This window comes from Mustela putorius, unplaced genomic scaffold, assembly GCF_011764305.1.
Source record: "Mustela putorius furo isolate JIRA1106 unplaced genomic scaffold, ASM1176430v1.1 tig00000450_pilon_pilon_pilon, whole genome shotgun sequence".
In the NCBI taxonomy this organism is placed as follows: Eukaryota; Metazoa; Chordata; class Mammalia; order Carnivora; family Mustelidae; genus Mustela; species Mustela putorius.
This window is the reverse complement of record NW_025421385.1, coordinates 21687402-21710525: the sequence shown is the minus strand read 5'-3', so window position 1 is coordinate 21710525 and position 23124 is coordinate 21687402. Positions and strand designations below refer to the sequence as shown.

At 46.3% G+C, this 23124-nt stretch overlaps 1 protein-coding gene across 3 annotated transcripts; it reads right to left on the bottom strand.

Annotated features, from left to right (window-relative positions):
* Positions 1-3043: 3043 nt before the first annotated feature.
* Positions 3044-22887, bottom strand: DDO (D-aspartate oxidase). Of its 3 annotated transcripts, XM_004753506.2 has the most exons (5): positions 22805-22887; positions 20812-20987; positions 17643-17751; positions 13512-13688; positions 3044-4719 (listed from the first exon to the last, which is right to left on the bottom strand). In XM_004753506.2, the coding sequence occupies exons 2-5, from the start codon at positions 20981-20983 to the stop codon at positions 4158-4160; spliced, it is 1020 nt and encodes a 339-aa protein (XP_004753563.1). In that variant the 5' UTR covers positions 20984-20987; positions 22805-22887; the 3' UTR covers positions 3044-4157. The 3 variants fall into 3 exon arrangements, with proteins under 3 accessions (XP_004753563.1, XP_044936141.1, XP_044936142.1); XM_045080206.1 differs by lacking the exons at positions 17643-17751; positions 20812-20987 and having other exon boundaries at positions 22805-22878; XM_045080207.1 differs by lacking the exons at positions 17643-17751; positions 22805-22887 and having other exon boundaries at positions 20812-20941.
* Between the last annotated feature and the right edge of the window lie 237 nt (positions 22888-23124).

Here is a 23124-nt window from a genome sequence, read left to right as displayed (position 1 = left end):
GCACCAAGGTAAAAATTATAATTTCAAGGGAAACGGGCTCTGGGTGGTTAAATTATGGGTAGCGCGGCTGCAGGCCAGGTCGGCAGGTGCCCCGAGCAGATGGAAGTCAATTGTTCTGCTAATAATTGAAGAAACGTTGGTTAAATTCTTTCAGAGATCTGGTTAACTCATTCCCTTTGGCTGCGAAGGGCTGTAATTTATAGGTAGCAAAGTCACTTAGGATAATAAAGCCCCCAGGCCTGGTAGCAAACTGCTAAGATTTTTCAAGAAGAAAGGGACCACTTAAACATCTCAATCCGGAGTGAATGATACCCAGAGGAAACAGGTTTCAAATGTGTCTCCATCATTCACAGCCTCAAGAAGAAAGATGAGAGGAACCAAGCAAGATACTAAAAGTGCTACATTCATTTCCAGTATCTGACAAGTGAGGAGAGACCTAGGAACAGGTTTTCCCTGTAAGACTAACTACAACTCCCAGAGGACACAGGTCCCACCATTATTTTCTTCCTTTTCTCTAAAAGCTCTTAATGGATTAAGAAAAAATGGGTTCAAATATCAGTTGGTTTGAATGCATCTATTCAATAAAAAGAATAGCTGTCACTGTTAAAAATAGCCTTTCTTCTACACAGCCGTGTCCTACTGGGCTATGAGCTTTCGCTTTAACTTCTTTCTAAGTGAAGAAAAGCCTAAAAGCACGTACATCACCTCTGTTTGCTGGAGAAGCACCTAGCTTGCAGTGTCCATTCCCTCAAAGCCACCAGGTCCCCCTGGTCACAGGCACAGCAGGTCCGAGCTCGCCACAAATGTCAGACCCTTGAAAGCAAAGATTTAAGAAGGAAATCAGTTGTTCTCCATGTTTGGGAAAAAACTTCAAATGGCCTGTAATAGAAAGTGGAGGGGCGGGGAACAGAGGGGAAGTACTCCATTCTCTGGCCCGAGCACAGGTCACCAAAGACAACAACTTACAGAAACAGGAAATCCTTGTGGAAATAAAGATGCTCCAAATGAGAAAACAGTGATGATTGATCCAGAGTTTACTAGAACAAGGGAGTTGGCCACCATGGCTCCAAGGCTGGCAGAAGAGTGGGGAAGCTTTAGAGTAGCAAAGAGAAGACTTTAGGTATGCCCTAAGTGGGGTCTGTCTGTCTCTCCGCATGAGCAAGCTGTAAGTGAGCTAACTAGAAGCAGGTGCGTGTGGGCTTGCCCTAGTTGCTCCTCAGTTGAACTCGGGCCACCAATTAGGGCAGCTGTCAGTTATTAATCAAGTCCTGGCCATGTGGGGCCAATTGTTTCAGAATCAACTATTCAGCTCTCTGGATTGTTACTAGGGTCAGCGGTCTGGCTTTCTGCACCTCTGACGGGGAGGAGGCAGGCACCCTGGGTGCCTCGTTGGAGACGAGAGTGTTGGTTTCCTGAGCCGGTTGCCGCGGGTTATGGGTCAGAGTTGTATTTTTATATACGATGTGGCCATCATCTGTTTGTCTCTTCAGTTTTTCATCTTTCAAAGACAGGGGACTCTAGGCAGCTGACCCAGAGCCAACAAGGTGATTCCCAGCATTTCTAGGGAGCCACTGATGGAGATAGTTAATTCCATAGGCCACCTTGCCCAGAAGTGCCTACATGAGCAGGTCCATCCATGTGCCAAGATGGCGAAGGACGAAGGGAGAGGTCACGGTTATGGTAGCTCTGGGGTCCTAGGGGGTGTGGAGGGAAGAACGCTTCCTAGTTCTCAGCTGCCAACAGTTATAGGTTAGAATGCTGTGGGAAGGTTTGGGCAAATACTGATGGGGCCAGGACGGGGGGGGGGGGTCCACACCACCCACCAAAGATCCTAATTTAACCTAGCAAGCCGGAAATGGGTCTTTTTTTCAAAACCTCCCAGGTGATTCTAGTTGATTTCTAGTGTGCAGACCAGGCTGGCGGCTGTTGACCAAAATGAATAAACCTTTAAGAGACATGGGGAGCAAACATTTAGCAATCAGTGAACATGCAATCAGAACAGGGAGCCGTGATCAAGAAGCCTTCAATCTTTCAGTCTTTCCACTGGACTGGGGGGGGGGGGGGAAGCAGACTGACCTAGAGTAGCAAATAGCCAGCAGCACAGAGTGTGAGCCTACCTCCCCAAAATGGAAACGCTGCGGGATCTAAACCGTGGGCATAAGGGGCAAATCAGCGCACTTCAAACTACTGTAAACACAACTGAACCGTTCCTACTTTGAGCGGCCTTCTGGATTTTCCCTGTAACCATTAAATGTTTTTTATTCCCTCTCTTTAAAATGCCGTTTGATCCCGACTTGGTATTTCTCCCGGACTGTGATGACAACAGGCACGTGCACGTGGGGTCAGCCTTTCTGAGTCTGCACTTTTCTCAAATACCTTACACAGAACAATTATGTTCGGGGCATATAAACTCCAGAACCTGAGAACAATCACACACTCACTCCACACAGTGGGTGTCCTTTTTTTTTTTTTTTTTTAATTTCTAGTCATTTCTAAATTTTCCGATTTCCCAATTTATCCGAATTTGATACAATACCACCCCCTGGTGGGAACCTTCGGGGAAGACGCTCACGGGAGGAGTTTTAATTTGAGAAGAAAATTCAGAGCATCTAGTGCACTGCTTTTCTCTCTCTCTCTCTCTCTCTCATTCTCTTCTCTCTCTCTCTCTCTCATTCTCTTCTCTCTCTCTCTCTCCCTCTTCCAGCCAAGTGTTCTCTTTTTAAAAACCTTATGCAAAACCTCAGGGAACAAAACAGTAAAATGAAGCTATGCTGGGGGCCTTCTCTTTCCCAACTCCTCATTTCCAACCTCACACTCTCCCCCACACCGCCACAACCCCAGGATGTCCAAAATAGAACTTATTATCAGTAAACACAAGCCATCTCCTGCCAAAATTAAAACTAAAACGAAAATTAAAATTACAGCTAGTTCTGCAAAGCGTCCTTACCTCAGTGAATGGCATCTTCTTCACCCTTCTCTAAAGCCAAAACCCTCCTGAGCATTCACGATACACAAGAACAGAATAACTCTGAGCAAACCTGAGTCAGGAAACCAGGTTAGATCAATTTATTTCAGCGATTCCCAAACTCATTTTTACCATAACACATTTCTCCCTCATTCCCGGTAGGTTTTTTTGTTTTGTTTTGTTTTAACAACTTGCAGAAAACTCTTTGGATATATTTCATTCGGAATGATTGTTCTTTCCTAATCAGCAAATTAGCTCTTTGGCTGCACCTGCTTGCTACTCAATCTTCAAAAACGCTTAGGCAAAGTCAATCACGCTACAAGCGAGTGCTTGTGGTAATGGAGAGTACGGCCCTTGGGGACTGACCCCAGACAGTTACTGAGTTGACGCTCTGTCCATAGGCAACTTCGTCCCTGTCTTCTTCTTCTTCTTTTTTTTTAAGATTTTATTTATTTATTTGACAGAGAGAGAGATCACAAGTAGGCAGAGAGGCAGGCAGAGTGAGAGGGGGAAGCAGGCTCCCTGCTGAGCAGAGAGCCTGATGCAGGGCTCGATCCCAGGACCCTGAGATCATGACCTGAGCCAAAGGCAGAGGCTTAACCCACTAAGCCACCCACCGCCCCATCCCTGTCTTCTAACCACCATGACCAGCTGAGAGGAGGAAGAGGTTGCCATTAGTACTTGGAGGAATCATGCTTTGTCTTCTATTAAGTGTAATAAGCCTGTGTTGCGTGATCACCGTGTATTTTATTTAAAGGGATTATAATGCTCCCTTGAGCACAGCCTGCAAACTGTGACTAACAGTGAGTTAAGTGTTTTCCATACATCATCTCTCGCTGTGGATTTATTAGCCAAAAGATGTCAAAATCCTTATCGTTCTAGCATCAGTGTAAATTAGCACAGAGCTTTGAACACCGGATCTAGAAGAAATCTTACTCTCCCACAAGTATTTTTAACAAAAATAGTTTTGTGCCCTATGTCATTAGAACTGGACTTTAGCCTAGTTATGCATCGGTCCTAGATTAGGTTAGAACTAGTCCTAAGGCTACTAGGGCTTCATATTGCATCATTTCCCATTTTGAAAAGAAGGATACCACTAACTAAACTTTCATGCAATGGAGAAGTTAGTGGAATCAGTTGTGCTGCCTAGATCGTATTTTGATCATAGTCTCCGGGGCCATTTGCATGTGACCTACAGCTTTGACTTGGGGCTCCTGAGGGCTCGGACACACTCCCCCACCAGCCTGGCGGCCTCCAGAGCAGTGCCCCAGTGCACGGAGATGCCCCCGCTCCCGTGGCCGTAGTGGTGGACCACGGGCAGCCTCCTACCATCCTGGGCGAGGAGCTCTGTCTGCAGCCGCAAGCCTGGCCGGAAGGGCCTTAAGCCCACCTTCTCCCTGATGTGGCAGGCTCCACGGAGGGACGGCTCAAGAGCACAACAACGGGAAAAAATATCTCTGCTCATTTCTGCATCTGGGGACAGATTCCAGTCTCCTTTCTGCCTCGTCCCTCCCAGGATTACGTTGGCTATGCCAGGATAAATATATGTCAGCCCATTCCCGTCCCGGATGAAATGCTTCACCCAGGGAGCCTGAACTCTGAGCACTTGGCCCCGCACTGGGAACAGCTTCGAGTCTCCTGCTAGCTGTCTGCTTCCAAGGCCTGAGCAGTTGATCACGATGTCGAAGGACGGATGGAGTTCCCACAAGTCTCCTATTCGTCGGGTGAGTATCGGGACCCCACTTCCTTTTAACCTGGGAAGAATGAGAGAGACTGTTAGGGGAGACTCAGTGGCTTCCTGTGCAAGCCCTCATGGGAAATGATGGACAAGACCACCGTGGCCAGGGTCCGAGCGATCCAAATTCTAGCCATCAGCTGCCCCGCATCCTTGGAAACTAGAGATTCCTAAACTGGAAGCTAAATGGAAACCTGTTTCAAAGATTCAAAACAAAAGAAATGTCTTGTACCTTTTGGTGTTTTATAAAGTTCCTATATCATACTAGCTGCTCAATAAACACTAAATCAATTCATATTTTAAATCCCCTAACCTTTTCTTTTTATGCCCTCTATTTAGAACCTAAATTTGAAGCCTGAGACATGTTGTCTCGTGTTGTGAACTCGTGCAAGTTCCTTTGCATTGTTCTGGTCTCCGTAATGAGATGTTTGGAACAGGAGTCACACCACCCATTTTATGTCTACCACAGGAATGTTTGCACGAGACAAATGCAAAGTATTTGCAGCTGATGGACTGACAGTTGCTGTTGATAATGATATTTTGGACCAAGTACATCCATAACAAAAAGAAATGGCTGGGGGCACCTGGGTGGCTCAGTAGGTTGGGTGTGGGACTCCTGGTTTCCACTGGGGTTGTGACCTCAGGGTCCTGGGATGGAGCCCCATCCACCCTCATAGCTGCTATGCTACTCTAAAATGCAATCCGGGTTTGCCTGCTCCCTACACCCATCTATCACTCGCATTCAATGGTTTAATAGCCTGTAAGAATGACATTTGGTCTTCAGAAAATGTTTTACATTGATTATTATTTGAACATTATCTTGGTTTTGCTTTTAACAGATTGTGGATTCCGCATGTTACTTAGTTAACACTGTGCTCTGGGTTCCAACTCTTCTAATTAAAACTCAGAGTTATTCTCCTAATTCAGAGAAATAAAAGAATTTTACCAGCCTGAGGACTTGACTGCACTGAACTTGTTTCCTCAACTGTCACCTACGGATAAGAATGTTGTAAGTCCGCAGGTTTTTGTAAAGATTATGCATGAATTCAACAAATGCAAATGTCCTTCTCAAGGGTCCCCCACTGGTTGCTACTGATGAAAGTCCACTCTCTCCCTGGAGACTTCTGAAATCATCAAAGCGACTGGAAACACCCCCTTATCCCCCAGCACCCCCTTCTTCCCCCACAGCAGGGTGCTGAGTACCTCCCTGGCCTTGACCCCAGGAGGGAACTTACTGAATGTGCCAGGGACCTGTCATCCTTGCACTGTTGCAATACAACCTCGTGTGATGCCCATTCACTCTTGTTATCCCATGGGCAATGTGTCGGTGAGCAGCAGGGTGTAGGAGGAAACCATACCGGAAGCTGCATGTTGGTTGACCAAGCACTTGTACAACCATATGTAGTAGTTATTTTATTCTGAGGGTTTTGAATGACATGGTTGGGGGTATAAGCTTGGTGACTTGCCCCATAAGGTTTCCTGCAACTGAGCAAGACCTCATTCTAGATAGGGAGAATGCGTTGTCCCAACCTCCCCTGAGGAAATGTGGGGACGGGAAACTCAAGAAGTTGAGTTCACTAAATAGCGCCAGACCAGTGTCTCCTGGCCATCACGTTAAAACCCAAGTGCCCATTTTCACCAAGCCTAAGAGTCAGCCCTCTGAAAGACCATATCAGCCTGATGCATTCAATTGGGGTGTGTGGGGGGTGTTCAGCAAGAGGGGAATTGAGCAGGTGTGGCCCTGAGAGGGATGGAGTTCCACGAAGCTCTTCTTTACACACACACACACACACACACACACACACACACACACGCCCATACTCCACATCCCAGAAGCAAAGGGGAGTCCCCTCATCCTCTCCCTTCTCATAGGACTAGAGGCATCCTGTACCCCAACTCCCATCACACAGCACAGACTAAGCCATGTAAGAGAGGAATAATCCTGGGCAGCATAAATAAGGAGTGGGGTGCCTGGGTGTCTCAGTCCATTGGGCATCTGCCTTTGGATCAGGTCATGATCCCTGGGTCTTGGGATTGAGCCCTGCTTTGGGCTCCCTGCTTAGTGGGAAGCCTGTTTCTCTGTCTCCCTCTGCTTGCCACTCTGCCTACTTGTGCTCTCTCTTTCTCTGTCAAATAAACAAAATCTAAAAAAAAAAAAAAAAAAAAGTAAGAAAAAAAAAAGAAATAGGGAGGGGGCGTTGGGTTCAGTGTGGAGACCTCCTGGGGGAAAGGGGACACAGGGAAAGACAGAAGACAGGGCTCTGTGAGCTCTAGTAGGAGGGATGAGGCTGCTTTGACACTGAGTATGGTTATACCTAAAATAGCTTATAATACTTAGATTTTAAATATACATATATACATTTACATATATATGCATAATTTGCATGTGGTAAATAATTTGTATTCAGAAGGTCAATGGTGATATTTTCAAAATATATCCACAAATTCTTTGAACCCTTCCAGGCTGAAGCCTAATTCCCCTCCCCTTGAATGTTGGCTAAACCTAGTCACTTGCTTCTAATGAACGTATATATCATATATACACACAGACACATATATATACATAGATATAAATATATAAAACATATATATATTTTTGTTTTTGCAACATATGATATATGATCCTGGATTTTCTTTTGCTATAATGTATATTATTGGGACAATTGGCAAAATCTGACTTAGGTCTATAGATTTCAGAAATGTACCCATGTTAATTTAATGCCCTAATTCTGACCTTAGTTATATAAAAGAATGGCCTTTGGTTTAAGAAATATATATTCAGTATTTGGGGCAATGGGGCATCACATCTGCAGCTTACTCTCAAATGGTTCAAAAAAAAAGACATATATTTGGAGATAAAAGGATAAAGAAATATGGTAAGTTTAAGAGTTAGGGAATCTGGGTGAAGAATACATGGGATTGGGGCGCCTGGGTGGCTCAGTGGGTTGAGCCGCTGCCTTCAGTTCAGGTCATGATCTCAGGGTCCTTGGATGGAGTCCCGCATCGGACTCTCTGCTCAGCGGGGAGCCTGCTTCCCTCTCTCTCTCTGCCTGCCTCTCCATCTACTTGTGATTTCTCTCTGTCAAATAAATAAATAAAATCTTTAAAAAAATGATACATGGGATTTCTTTCATTTTATATAAAGTCTAATTTTGTTCTGGAAACATGATCTCATCTGATGGCCATATTCCTTAGTCATTTCCTATTTGCATATTCTAATAAATCTAATGCATATTCTAATAAAATCAACTGCTTTCTATTCCCCACTTCTCAAAATATCCATCCCTGCTCTGACCACTCCATGAACTTGTATTCAAGTTCATTGAGCGTCTCTCAGTTCCATTCAGGGGTACAGCGTTCTCTGGTTCCTTGTGTGGATGAGGCTCAGGGTTTCTATGGGCAGAGTGGTCCTGAAGGGGAGCCCCTGGGCACCCCGAGTCAGACCAGTGGGTGGAGTTTCAAGGAACAGGTCACCCGTGGAGCTGCCTTAGGATAGCTACTGAAGCCCCAGGGGGAACCCCTAAGGCTATGACACTGCACAGGGTCAATCTGTCATGTTCCTGATGTATGATCCATATTTCTGTCCAACTCCTAAGGGAGCCACATGAGTTTTGGGGGGTTTTTTGTTTTTTTTTTGTTTGTTTGTTTTTTGAAGCACTGCTGTGAGTGAGGCCACATGGGAGAACAGAAGCTATAGGAGATGGGAGACAAGGAAAGTAACTATGAGGCATTGTTGTACCAGTGGAAAGGAAATACAGAGAGAAGCTTAGTATGATCAGTGCTCTGGTCAGTGCGGACCTTATCAGGGCCACAGTATAAAGCATGGCTTCTAAAGAAAGCAATGTACCGAAGTTACAGGGTCCCTAGCACAGAAATGAGGCATCCAGCTTTCCGGATGCAGGCAGGATGATTCTGATCCAGCCAGGATGATATATTTAGGTAGGATGTCTGGCAAAGAGACAGGCTCGGTTGACTTACTGCCTCTATGATTCATTTCCTGGACGGGGCAAGTGAAAAGCAGCAGAATATGACTCCACCGGCTGAGGATATAAAACATGATCTGTATGGCTCATTAAACCTCTGAGGGGTTTTTGTTCTTTTTTCTTGTTCTGGTTATTGTTGGGCATCGCTTTTTTTTTTTTTTTTTTTTTTGAGAGGGGGATGATCCCTTCTGTTCTTTGAAAAAAGCTAAAGATCTCAATTGTGGTTAAAAACTTTTTTTTTGGTCTTTCCTAGAAGTTTATATTATTTCAGAAGGTTAGAGCTGAGGTTGGAGACATTTTTGTGTGGCTTGCTGAATGAAAAGCCTGTTTTTGAGTCAGAACACTGTAGGCTGAACACTCACATTGTATGGAAGGGGTGTAGGAAGCAACACAACAGACCCTGGGTGTGAGGAACAAGCAAAGATTGTGTGGCTTCCCAGCTGGGTTCGCCCCGGTGGAGAAGAGCAGATGCAGCCCACGGAGTGAGCCCCATGGGTCCCACTCCCTCAGCACAATGCCACTCTGCCTCTCATTTGGCTTGAAATCCTTGTCTGATAGGCTTGCCTTGGGCATGGAGGAGTCCCAGCCCTACAAAGCCTCCCTTAGGAGGAGAGGAGACAATGTCGCTCTCTTCCTCTTCCATGTTGGCTTTCCTGCCAGATGTCAGGCCCTGAGGGAAGAGAAGAAGACACCTAATGTCCACAGAGAGGAGGCCCTGTGTGCTGTCTGTGTAGACCTCGCTTGGGTGGTGGGCAGGGAGCAGGAGGAAGAGGAAGGTATCAGGGGCACAAGACAGTGCTGAAAAGATGGAAGGGTGGTGGTGGGACAAGGGTGTGTGTGCTCTCTGTCTGAAGCACCCATGTCCCAGCCCACTATCATGGCGGCCATGTCTTTCAAACAAATGGACTGACGAAGACCTACCCAGGACTCTAGCGGGGGAAAGAGCAGCCCCTCAGGCCTCTTCCCCCTGACTCTATCCCCTAAAAACAGACAGGAAGCAGCGTGCTCCAAGGCATGAACCCTAGCTGACTGGTCATCAGGCCAATGGCACTACTGCCAGGAGGTGGCTCCCACAGGCACAAAGTACCACTTGACTCCAGGTTATTTTAAGTAGACTGACATGCTGACAGCAGGCCTCCAGCTAATGAGGAAGTAGCAGGATTTCTCCAGGTCTTCATCCCACAGTTAGAAATTAGTCCTGAAAATAAGGTAATTTTGGAAATAAGGGGCCTGTTTTCCATAAGGTGATACTTTAGAAGCAGGTAGAACAAATCATTCAGGTAATATTTGTTTCCGTAGGAAAGTGGTTGGGGGTGGCTCCCAGAGCTAAGACATTTATTCTCAGCCAGAGTGGGAGGGCAGCTGGGATGAGGGCCACGCTGGGGACTGGCCCTCCCTCACTGTCAGCCTGGGGGTGCCCCTCCCCCACAGAGGGGGAAGCTTCCTACTGCCCAGGGCAGCCCCAGGCCAACTGGGAGGCTTAGGAAGACTCCTCAGAGAAGGGACACATACACTGTGGGTGACGCTGGCTTCCCTGCCCTGGCCCCCTCCCGTAGCAACGTCACCTGTTCAGGTAGCCTGGACCCTCATGCTTCCTCTGCCCCCAAAACTCTTCATCTTCCAAGGGCCTTATTGACTATTCATCTCTCAAAACAAAATGAAAGCAATGTGCCCTCTCTTCCAGGAAAAATTTCTGTTTAGGTTTTCTGTCTAGACTTTATATCCAATGCTTCATTGAAATGTTAGGAGAAACTACACGGACATGCACACACACACACACACACACACACACACACGTGATTACCATAAGCTCAAGACTCTTTCTAGGACTTAGAACTTACCCTGGCTAATCTGAGCTGTGCCTCCCTTCCACTGGGCCGCTTAGAGGACCCCACTCTGGATCTTCTCCCGCTATGCATGAGAAATTAGAATGTGGGGCCAAGGAATGGACCCAGCAAGCGCCCCCCTCCTTCACAACCAGTCCATGAGCTGGGAACCCACGGTCCCCATATTTTCCCCCTACTTCCAGGGTCTGCATCGTCTTCCTCTGAGAGGTAGATCATGTCACTTCGTGCACCCTTGCCCAAGAGGTAGCCAAAGGACAGCTATTGGCGCAAAGTGAGCTTGAAAATATGGACTAGGGTGTCTCATGGCATGCACCTAGTATCCCCTGCCACCATGTTACTGTGCAGCACTCCTGAGAATCCAAGATGGCTATATGTAAACTTGACCTTTGGGTGGTTGCACATTAGTTGTTAAAGTAAAGGGATAAATGATATTTTATTTAATGGTTTGTTAGCTTGGTTTGGAACATTTAAATATGTACACATACCATATGGGCTCCTGTATGTGTTCTTGTCCAGGCTGGATGTGGTAGAGGAGGGTCAGATGTTGGGTGTGTTCTCTACATTCCAAAATCACAACAGAAGGAAACTTCAGGGTACGAAGGGAAGTAGAAGGGAGACAGAGTAAAGGCAGTTTATTTCTGCTTTGAATATATACATTTAAAATGTAGCATTGCATCAGGTTGGTTTTAAGGAAAAGATGGAAAGAAATATTCATGAAAAGAAATCATTTTTCTTTTCAAAATTGGAGTGTGTGGAATGCTGTTGTGCCCGAAAGTAAGAAAGTGCTAAAGAGAGAGAGAGATGCAGAAATGTCAAAAAGACATAAGAGCTGCTTGAAGGGGCTCTCACTGGCCAAATCTTGGGCAATTTGAACATCAAAATAAATAATAAGAGTAATAGATTATAATTCATTGAGTAAAATAGGAATCCCCGAGCCCATACTGACATAAATAAGTAACTGAATAAATATGGGGGAGGGGAGTTTTCCTTATAGTAGAAAGCAAACTAAATGTGGAAGGAGTTGGAAATTTATCACTTGGCAGGGCACCTGAGGTGGCTCAGTCCGTTAGGCCTCTGACTCTTGGTTTCATTCAGCTCAGGTCATGATCCCATGGGTCGTGAGATCAAGCCCTGCATCCAGGGAGCCTGCTTAAGATTCTTTCCCCTTCCGAACCCTCCTACACTGTTGGTGGAAATGCAAGCTGGTGCGACCACTCTGGAAGACAGCTTGGAGGTTCCTCAAAATGTTGAAAATAGAACTACCCTACGACCAAGCAATTGCACTACTGGGTATTTACCCTAAAGATACTAACGTAGTCATCCAAAGGGGCACATGCACCTGAATATTTATAGCAGCAATGTCTACAATAGCCAAACTACGGAAAGAACCTAGATGTCCATCAACAGATGAGTGGATAAAGAAGATGTGGTATATATACACAATGGAATACTATGCAGCCATCAAAAGATGTGAAATCTTGCCATTTGCGACAACGTGGATGGAACTAGAGCGTATCATGCTTAGCGAAATAAGTCAAGCGGAGAAAGACAACTATCATATGATCTCCCTGATATGAGGAAGTGGAGATGCAACATGGGGGGTAGGAGAAGAATGAGTGAAACAAGATGGGATCAGGAGGGAGACAAACCATAAGTGACTCTTAATCTCACAAAACAAACTGAGGGTTGCTGGGGGTAGGGGGTTTGGGAGAGGGTGGTTGGGTTATGGACATTGGGGGGGGTATGTGCTATGGTGAGTGCTGTGAAGTGTGTAAACCTGGCAATTCACAGACCTATACCCCTGGAGCTATTATATAATTATATGTTTATAAAAAATTTAAAAATAAAATTTAAAAAAAAAAGATATTTTCCCCTTCCCTCTCCACAACCCCCTTCTTTCCCCTCTAGTTCCTCCTGCCTTGAGTAAATAAATGAAATATTTTAAGAAATGAAATGATCACTTGGCAAACATTATAGTAGTGATCAAGTCAAGAATCATGAATGAGAGTTAAAGCTAATGTGCAAAAGTCTTTTTGGAGGGGGACCAGCTTCTAACACAGTGCCGAGTTCAGGCATAGATGTTGAACACAGAATTGTGGGATTCATGAATGTGGAAATCAGTCATCCTATAGATCATACCTGGGACCAGATCATCGTTGCCACTGCTTATCTTGAGTCATTTTTCCAACGTTTACAAATAATTCACCTTGTCCCTATTTATCTACCATATATACAGATTTGGGGACTGAAAGGGCCAATGTGTCACAACCCTAGATATACTTATAATTTCCAGACTAAACTAAAGGGAGATTTATTGATGCGTTGCAAATAAAGAAACTCTTGATGTATTTCATAACTAAGTGGGATCAAGAAGTCCCGAAAACCAAGCCAAAATGCAAGTTCAAGGTATTTTGGACTGAACTTGGTAAGGAAGCATTTACCTAATCTAGATAAGATAAGACGCCTTAGGTATAGATGTCTTAATTATGACAAAGAGAAAAAGAGAGCGATTTTTTTCAACACTAATGAGAACAAAAATTTCAAAAACAATTTATAATAAGCTTAAGATTCTCCATCTAAAGAACTGGAGCAAATCATCTAATTCTATAGCCGGAAGCTACTCTCCAAATGTCTCCATTTTACAAATGAGGAAATCTCAGATACTGTGTCAGTGAGTGGGTTTTACTTACTGGTGGGCGGGGGACCAATAAATCATACAGCCTGAAGAAGAATCCGGCACCACGAGGTAGAAGAAGATGAATGTGTTACTAGCGGCGTAGTGTCCCTTACTGCTCGCAACACACACACCGTCTTCAGATCGTTCGACCCAGCCCTGGCCATTGTGAGCAGCGAACAGGACACATGGCAGAAGACCTCTGGGGGCCCAACAGGGAATTTTTCCTCTCTATTGTATGAGAAGCTACGAAATTATTTATGGCTAGGACAGATAAAGGAAGCAGCAAGGAGCCATTTCAACTGACCTCTTCTCCAACCACGGGAGGTAAGTAGGGCTTTCACATTTCAGAGTCGTGAAAGCGTGACCAAACACATGCTGGGGGAATTTCTTCAGCTCAGCCTCGGTCATCTTTCGAAACCCCAGAACCACATCAGCCCAGAATGGCACTTCCTCCGTAGGAACGCTCCGAAATATTTGCCAACTGAAAAACATAAGTGGAAAAAATTTCCTGAAATTTTGTGAAATATGTTTCCCGTGAACCTCCACATTTTTTAAAGCATTTTAAAAAACACACTTTCTGGGGCACCTGGGTGGTTCAGTCGGCTCTGGTCATGCTCCCAGGGTCCTGGGATCAAGTCTTGCTTCGGGCTCCCTGCTCAGCGGGGAGTCTGTTTCTCCTTCTACCCCTCTCCCCTGCTTGTGCTCTCTCAAATAAATAAATAAAATATTTAAAAATAAATATATAAAAAACACACTTCCTATCCCCCTAAAAAGAAAAAGACCTACTCTTCCATTCTCTTGGGTTCGGATAATTTAGCAGCTATGTTTGAAATGTTCATGACTGGGCGGGGGGGATAAGATGTTTAAAAAGCTGTGTTTTAAAAATTGGACTTAACTCTTTTTTTCTAAAAACTCCTCTCAGACTTTCTTTATTGACTTGTGACTATGCACTTTTGAGGAAAGGTTTTGGTATCTTGTAGTACATTTTATGTAAGTTGCAAGCATCCATCAGAAGCTTAAAGGTTGCCCTCCATTCTGAACAAAATATCTAAATTGGAGCGAGCCATCATGGGTGAACAGGAGGCTGAGTGTGCATTATGGGGTAAGTTGTGGGTCATCCCCTCATGCTGAGTCATCAGGAGGAGCCCAGTTACCGTCGGGCCACCAGCACAGCCAGGGTGGATGAGGCCGGAATGATACTGGTTGTTAACAAGCTGGCAAGAATGCTACTAAGAGATGCTAGGCACGTGTTTGGATTTGCAAGTCTTGGGTTGTTTTCATCAATAGATATAAGGGTTTTAAATCATGGCTACTCTAAAATAGCAAGGAAAATCGCTTGAGTGCTGTACATAGTAGCTCATGATGTGATCATTCACACACCAGAATCCATACGTCTCTAAGTAGTTCATTTAAAGAGCGCCCAGGGAAGGTGTGAACGCTGTTTGCTGCAGGGCTCCATGCTGGGCCTTCTTGCTGTCTCATTCTGCACACTCTCCCTCGGCTAGATGGCCCCTTCCATATCTTCACCATCATCTACACGCCAGACGCTCAGGGGGCTACAGCTCCAGCCCTCTCTTCTCTCCTGAGCTCCACAACCAGACCCAGACCCATGTTGACTTTCTCTCTCCCCCCCCATCCACATGCCATCAACTGCCAAATCTCAAGTCCCATCAACTCTCTTTCTCAGCATTTCTCAAATCCATCAACTCTCTGTCCCCACGGTCAACACCTAAAGGGTTGTACCACCGTCTCTCTTTCCAGGCTACAGGAGGGATAGTTTTCACACATAAACATGATAAACATTTCAATGTGTAAAATCTCAATGGCTTCCCATTACCCTGGTGGTTTTTCAGTTCCTTCAACACACCACAGTTGTCCTAGACTCAGGTCTCTGTGAACGCTCTTCCTTCTACCTGCAATGACGCCCCTTGTGATCCTGACCCTGTCTCTGCCCCCTCCTTTCACTTCTGCAGTGTCACCAGACTAACCTACACTCATCCAGATGGTCTCTGTTGAAACATCACTGTGTTCCAGGTGGCTTCTCAAACTTCCCGGAGCAAGTTTATTCTCCAGTGATACACTTCCATAGGACCCTACATTCTTTCCTTGGTAACTCGGGTCTTATTTGCAATTAGTTAGACTTAGGACAGACCATAAGCTATGGGAGGGCAGGACTGTGTCTTTTTTTTTCTCAACAATTCATTCAACATACATTTATTGAGCATTTACTATATGCCAAGCAGTGTGTATTAAATGGCTCCTTATTCTATCACTAATACTGAAGAGAGTGCTATACTGGTGAATGCTGAATAGAGTGTTTTGAAGAAATACATAGATGAATAATGAATGAGGCTACACACTTATGCTAAAGATGCTCTGGACATCATTTGTGCCCTTATCTCTTCACTTGACTGATTCAAATCTGTGTTGTTGTTGTTGTTGGTTTGTGGTGGTTTTTTTTGTTGTTGTTGTTTTTTGTTTTTTGTTTTTTTTGGTAAGCAAGTGCAACAAGATCACTCATGTGAGAGAAATAAATAACTCTCTTTCAGACCAGGTAGAGGTACATTCTTCTTAATACCATCGACGGCGACAAAATCTCAGTCTTGAAAGGACATTTGCATTTTAGACGCAACTGTTTTCAAAAATTACTTAGAGACAAAGTTTGTGAGTTAAATATGTCACATGGGTTTTGGACAAAAACAAATTGTGGCCATAAATCAAGGAGAACAATCTTTCTATGCGATTCATCAGCTGGATTTGGAGTTACAGTATCAATTCATCTTCAGGAGGTCGAAAGGAAGTAAAAGTTGCTGCTTGTTTCGACTGTGGGAAATGAGGGGCGTCGACGCCAGTCATGATGGTGGGGGGGGGGGCAAGAAGAGGAAAAGGGCAGAAATCGGCCTGAAGGGGGGGTGTTCACTGGCAGAGAATGTCAGCGACAGCCTGATCACAGAGGAGAGAGGGCAGGCTTTTCTAAACTTCACAAAAGATGCAGCAGTTTTGAGAACTTAGTAAAAAGCAAGCATCCCTCTGCTCTTCAGGAAGCTATGGGGTATTACTGTGTTAGCACATAGGACATCACAGAGGACATATGTGTTATGTCATAAATTAAAGACATAAATTAGAAGTGAAAGAATGGTTAGTGATCTCTTTTTAAGAAGCTATAGCAAGATGTTATCATATTCTAGGTGCTAATCCACACTAGAAATGCCAAAAAGGATTCTTTTAAGTTGTTCATGTAATTATGCATGTCTCCTGAATTATGCATATCCTGAAGATATTGAGAATCAAACAGAGGGCGCCTGGGTGGCTCAGTCGGTTAAGTGTACGACTCTTGGTTTCAGCTCAGGTCATGATCTCAGGGTCATGAGATCAAGTCCTGCATCTGGCCCCATGCTGGGTGTGGAGGCGGCTTAAGATTCTCTCTCTCATACTCTCTCTCTGCCCCTCCCCAACCCACCCAACACTGTTCAGGTACTCTCTCTCTCTCTAAAAAAAAAAAAGAAAGAAAGAAAGAAAGAATCAAATAAAAATGTCCTAACCATTTCAAAAATATGCCTCCTAAATGCCACTTTAAAAGATAACTTTAGTTACCAACAATATTTCCTTTTTTGGGACATCTCATTCTCCAATATCACACCTGTTGGCTTTCCATCAGCCACATGATCCCCACATAGCCCAAGTTCGGTATTTACTTGCTATAAGTTTTGTTTTTGTTTTTAAGATTTTATTTATTTATTTGACAGAGAGAGACACAGCGAGAGAGAGAACACAGCAAAGGGAGTGGGAGAGTGAGAGGCAGGTTCCCCGTGGAGCAGGGAGCCCAATGTGGGACTCGATCCCAGGACTCTGGGATCATGACCCGAGCCAAAGGAAGACGCCCAATGACTGAGCCACCCAGGCACCCCAAGTTTTTTAAGCCATATTTGAAAATCACTGCATAATACCTGAGGAAACCCAAAGTAGTATTTGTGACAAGAAACTGTAACAGTTGTTTAAAAGTCTAATACTATAAGGGGCCTGGGTGGCTCAGTTGGTTAGGCGACCAGCTCTTGACTTCAGCTCAGGGGCATGGGATCGGGTCTGGCATTCAGCTCTGTGGTCAGTGCAGAGTCTACTTGGGATCCTCTCTCTTCTTCTGCCTCTGTCCCTCCTCCTGCTCAGTCACTCACCCTCTCTCACTCTAAAAATAAATTTTAAAAATCTACTTTTTAGAAGTCTAATACTATATATACTAATATATGATATATGATTAATGTACTAATAACTTGTCTTTCTTGAGTTCTTGGGAGTAACGCCTAGAATGTTCTTCAAAATCCTCCCACATCCAGTTCAGTCCTCCTCTCAGCAGATGCTCAACAATATTTCAAGATGAATTCTCAAGTCCACTAAGATCATTCTAAATTCTAAAATAACTTCAAATTTCCTCTCTTACCCAGATACCAGGTGAACACCAGCATCTTCAGCTTCTGCAGAATTGGCAATTGCAAAGAGGTGGTCAAAGGTCTCTCTAAACCACTGCTTCTGCTTGGCAATGGGTGCGTCTGTAACCACGGGGGAAAGCAAAGCAGGGCAGAAAGGAAGTGGTGATGATGACCATGCTCCCAACTAGCCCCTTCCTAGACACTGGGAGAAAATACAGAGGCAGGGAGGAACATTTAGATAAGGCACCACATTGGGGTCGAGAATCCATTAGCAACCAGAGTATCGAATGTTGACACCAGCTGTTGACTCCTGTTCATGTAAAGATTAATCATCAGAGGGTGAAGTGGCCGATCAGAACAAAATCTGACATAGGAGCCATCTGGAAGGTGGTCTTTGGCCCTAGATATATTCCAGACCTTGACAGGTCCATAGCCAATCTGAGCAGAAGTTAGTTCAGGCTGAGGGAGGTATACCCAGATGGCCACACAGTTGAGACAATAGAAGAAAGAACCTAGAACCTCTTTCCTGGGGTCTAAAAACATGGTGGGTAATAAGGGAAAAATCTGTGGGGCCCAAGGCAACCAGAACAGAGAACAGACTACACATCAATAGGAAGCCCAGGGTCCTTACCCTCTGATGCAAGGAGACAAGGTCAGCATTATGGAGCTGAGCTCCTCAGGAAGGACTTGCTGCAGTTCCATCCTAGGCTGCCATTCCTCCATCCCCCTCCACTCCCTGGAACCACATGATAGTTTAGGGTAGCATTCCCCAGGTCAGTAGGGCATGCAGGGAGCACACGAGGCACCACCTCCCTGGCAGAGTCCTATGGATCAGTGCTCCCTGTCAGCCAGGCATCGTCCCTGCCAGAACACAAGAGACTGGACCCAGATACAAACAGAGAAGAAATAAGGGTTATGGTTCAAGCCCCCAAATAATAGGGTCCAGTGTAGGCATAGAGAGCGAGCACAATCTGGGGGTGCTGACAAATCCAAACGGGGTGAAGAATTGGGACATCTGATCCCTAGGGAAGGTTATGAGGGAGAATCCAAGGTCAGGCTAGGGTCTGAGGAACAATAATCCTGAGGGGCCGCGACGGCAGGAGCCACAGGGGAGGCCAGGGAACTGAGGCAGAGAGGACACTGGGTAGGCTCTGCTTGGAGAGATGCCCCTAGAGTTCACGGTAGAGATGAAAAGGCCTGCGGAGCCATCTTGCTCCCCCAAAGTCTCCAGGTCAATGCGGCCATCTCAGGTAGCAGAGTTTTATAACAATTCTCTTATCAGAGTGCCAATAAATATGTCTTTAATAGTAGATCTGTGCTGTCGTCTTTAAACACAGCCCATGTGAACTCAACACAGTCTTCCAAAGTGGCAGCCTGGGCCACTGGCTTGGAAATAAGAGAGGAATCATAAGCTGTAAAAAGAGCTAAACTAGGCCTTGCACAAATTATACCCCAACAGTCCAAGCCGGTGTCTGGGGCTGTATTGAAACGCATCCCCTTGATCCCATTTCAATCCTTAACAACAAAACAGTGGCTGCACTTCACATGCTACAGGAGTCATCCCCAGAGAATGGACGATTGCAATTCAGCGGCGGACAATGCAGGCCAGCCTGGCGATCTAAGTCACGTTCAAGGGCTGGTAAAAGAAAACTGCAGCTGGAGCAGTGGTAGTAATGGCAATCATTGCTACAGCACTTCCAGGTGCTGTTCTAACCAATTTCCATGTAGGAACTCATTAATCCCCCAGCAGCCGACGTTGTTCCTAGATGGAACTGACATTTATGAGCACAGAAGTATCGCTGGGACTGGTCTGAAAGAAGCCCAAAGAGAAGACTGAGGTCCTTATCCGGAAGCACCAGGGAGAAGCGCCCTCTGATCCAGGGGCCCGCAACCACCCAGCCAAGGGGTGAGCTCAGGCCTCCACGGCCCGCGTGGACTCTTAGATGAGCCTCCTCTACCGATGATTCCATGACTCCCATTCAGCCTTCTGACCGCTCGCCCAGGCCTGGTGCAAGCCAAGGGGCTCCTGGACAATGGACACAAGAACTCTGGTGACAGGAAAGGTGCTCAGAAAGTGTGAACTCGCATTCTGCAAAGCACTCCAGGTTCCTGAGTGTATTCCCATGCACGTGTAACTCTGATTTTACAAAAAATAAATAAATAAAAGCTAAAATTAAAGGAGGGTAGAAATGAGGAAGTGGAGATGGTGAGTATAAGCGTCATTGGCTGCAAAATGATTTTGGTTTCTATTTAATGCTGTTTCCCTTCTTCTGTTTCATGTGCAGAACACAGAATGGAACGGATATGTGAATGTGTTTAAAAAAAAAATCAAGGCATCTGTAGGCCTGAATACACACAACGGACTGTTTGTATACTGGCTAAGAAGCGAGGTAGTTTTAGGGGCAGTTGGGTGGCTCAGCCCTTGAGTGTCTGCCTTTGGCACAGGTCATGATCCCAGGGTCCTGGGATTGAGCCCTGCCTCCGGCTTTCTGCTCAGTGGGAGGCCTTCTTCTTCCTCTCCTACTCCCCTTGCTTGTGTTCCCTCTCTCGCTGTCTCTCTGTCAAATAAATAAATTGAAGACGAGGAAGAGGAACAAGAACTGGGGATAGTTTTAGTCCCATTACAAATAAGCCTCGGAGTTACCAGCTGTGGTAGTCATGAGTGCTCTTCTCCAAATACTTCTGGCTGGCTCCTTTCTGGGAGCCTTAGAGAATTGGACTTTCTGGCCACCTTCAGAGAGGTGGGGGCAGGTGACTAGTGCTGGCCAATGACCTGTCATCAGAAGGGATGAAAGTTGCTTCCTGTCCAGAGCCTTTCGTTGCTAGGGTGAGACCCTGCCCACCCCTCAAAACTGTCTCCCCCCAGACACAGGTCCTGACGACATCCAAGACAGCAGCTACCCAGCCCCTTAGGTCCCAAGGTGATGAGCAGAGCCCTTGTTGATGCTCAGTAGACACAGTCTGAGCCAGAGACGAAGCTTTGTTTTTTAAGCTGCTAAGACTTGGAGGCTATGTTTGTCCTGCAGTGTAACTCAAGCATTCCTAACAGAGGAACCAATAAGATGTTAAAATTGAGCATTATAGGGACATGCACATCCAGTGGTCCTAGTCTACAGAATTCCACTCAGAGCCTCCTAACGTCTATCATATCTGACAGAGGAGCTAAAATCCCTCTCTTACCTGCATCGACATGAGGGATAAGCATGCCGGCTGCCACATCGCTCGTGGTATCAGGAGAGAACTTGTCTGACAGGACTGTAATGGAGCATCCCGGGACCAGCTTGGAAACGCACAGGGCGGTAGAGAGCCCCACCACGCCTGCCCCCACAACTGCGATCCGTACTGGGTCCATGGGCCTGGGAGGAGAGAGTGTGAGCTAGAAAGCTCGGTTAAGTGTTCTTCCATCCAGTTCAAAGCCTGGCCCTGATGACTCCTTCCTTAGGTCCACAGTTTCTCCAAATAAGGTCTATCCCATCAGCAGTTCTCATGGGTTAAAGAGAGCCCCTCCATAAGCTCTTTCTGGTAGATGTTGGGGTATTGGGCAACAAAGTCTCGATGGAGTTTTAGACATCAGCCTGAAGTGGCCTTTAGAGCACATGACAGGTAAATGGGTTTGCATCTGGGGGCAGATTTCTACTCACTCAGCTCCTTTCCTAAGCCGCTTCTCCTGTGGGCGCAGCCTAGGGAAGGCTGGTCAGGTTTGCAAGGTAGCCAAGAGGAGCAGAGATACCCTCTCTATTCCCAGAAACCTCCTGAGGAGTGGCCACTGAGAGGACAGGACCCATGGGGCAACTTTAGAACTCAGCTCTTTACAAACTGGTTTTTAGTTACAACGACAAGACAAAAGTCTGAACAATTGAAACTCACTCCTTCCCCCTCCTGCCCCTCTAACTGGAAACCAACGCTCGTCTCCCTTCCCTGCCTCTGCCACTGCTTTCCCACCGGCCGCCCGTGTCACCCCGCCCCCCAACCCCTGTGCCTGAAACCCCACCCTCTGAGGGTAGACTTTCTCGAAAAGGAGCCTGGATTTGTTGGGGGGGGGGGCGTGGGCAACCCATGTCTTCCTACCTCCTAGCCTCAACTCCCTCATCAGCAAACCAGGTCATGTGAATTCTTTATTAGCTCCTTTGGGTTGGAAAAAAGAAAGACCCACAGAGGTTATCGCACAAAGGCAGCTCTGGCATGGAAATGCAGGAGGCGGACCTCCAGGAGCCTGAGGCAGGTACCCAGCGTGAGAACAAAAGGGTGGTTGAGGGCCCGACACCCACCCCCTCCTCACCGTTGAGCAGCAGGAGCCCACTGAGCCTCTCCCGGCTGTCAGCCTCCCCAACCACTGCTGCTCTCCTGCTTGTCTTTCTATTTTCGTTCCCCACCCCCTCTCTCTGTAGGTCTTGGGCTGAAACTCCAGAGAGAGAAAATGCGGTGATTCCAGGTGCTCACTGTCATTGTTATCCACGTTCTAGCACCAGGGGAGCTCACTGGGCTAAGCTGGCCTAGAAACGTGCCTCTTGGCACATCTGCCCTTTCCTGTCCAGTCAGCAGTAGGCAGGGCATCAGTTCCCGTGGTTCAAATCATGGCCACCTGCCCATAAAATTCACCTTTCCCCGGGAGGGCATTGGGCAGTTCTCCCGTGAGTGGGGCCAACATGGCGGGGCTCAGCTGTCGGTGGTTTCCTCCAGTTCTGATGGGCTCTGGCTCCAGGATCATATAAGGTCCTCCAGTGAGGTTTAAGGTGTGCTTTTTCTATTTCTCAAGCAGTACATGCATTTCCTCAACCATTAGTTAATCTGCTTCCTCCCCAACAGGTGGGCTAGCTGAGAAGGAACAGGATTGCCAGGACAGAGGGAAGGGTCTGGGACAAGGGAGAGACCAGTGGAGGCGGGGCAAGCTGGAAGAGCATAGCCCCGCATATGCCCTTGCTGACTTTCCTTTTTCGCAGGCTCCCCTGCCCAGCAACTTTCTCAAAATAGCTCTAATAAATTAAGTTGAGAGGGAAAGTAACATGGCTGAGAACAGCCAGCTGCCAGAGAGGAGAAATTGAGCCAGCCAGGTGGGTACATCCTGGCCCAATGACTTGAGAATCACAGTCACCTGATCCGATTAAGACAGTCCCCAACCCCCAGAGCACGTAACAGAATGACCCCCGAGCTGCAAACGGAAGGATTCGAGTACCTGTCTGTGAGAAAGCGGTCTGGGAGTCCACAGAAGGCCCTGGCACCAACACTTGTTTTCCCAGTGAGTGGTTGGTCTAGTGCCCTGAGAGACAGAGGGAAAGTAAAACTGCTTCCCATTGGGGAGTTTATTAAGGACATTCTCTCTAATCTTCCTCTCCATTGGCCCATAACCCCCCCCCCACCCCGTGTCTCTGTAACTTATTTCCCTGGAGAAAGGAGGGATTAACTTCATTCTGTAAGCTCCGTGGAACTGAGGCTCTGCCGAACCCCTGGGGGCTGGTCCACCCTCAGCAGCTCTCCTCTTTCTAGTTTACAAAC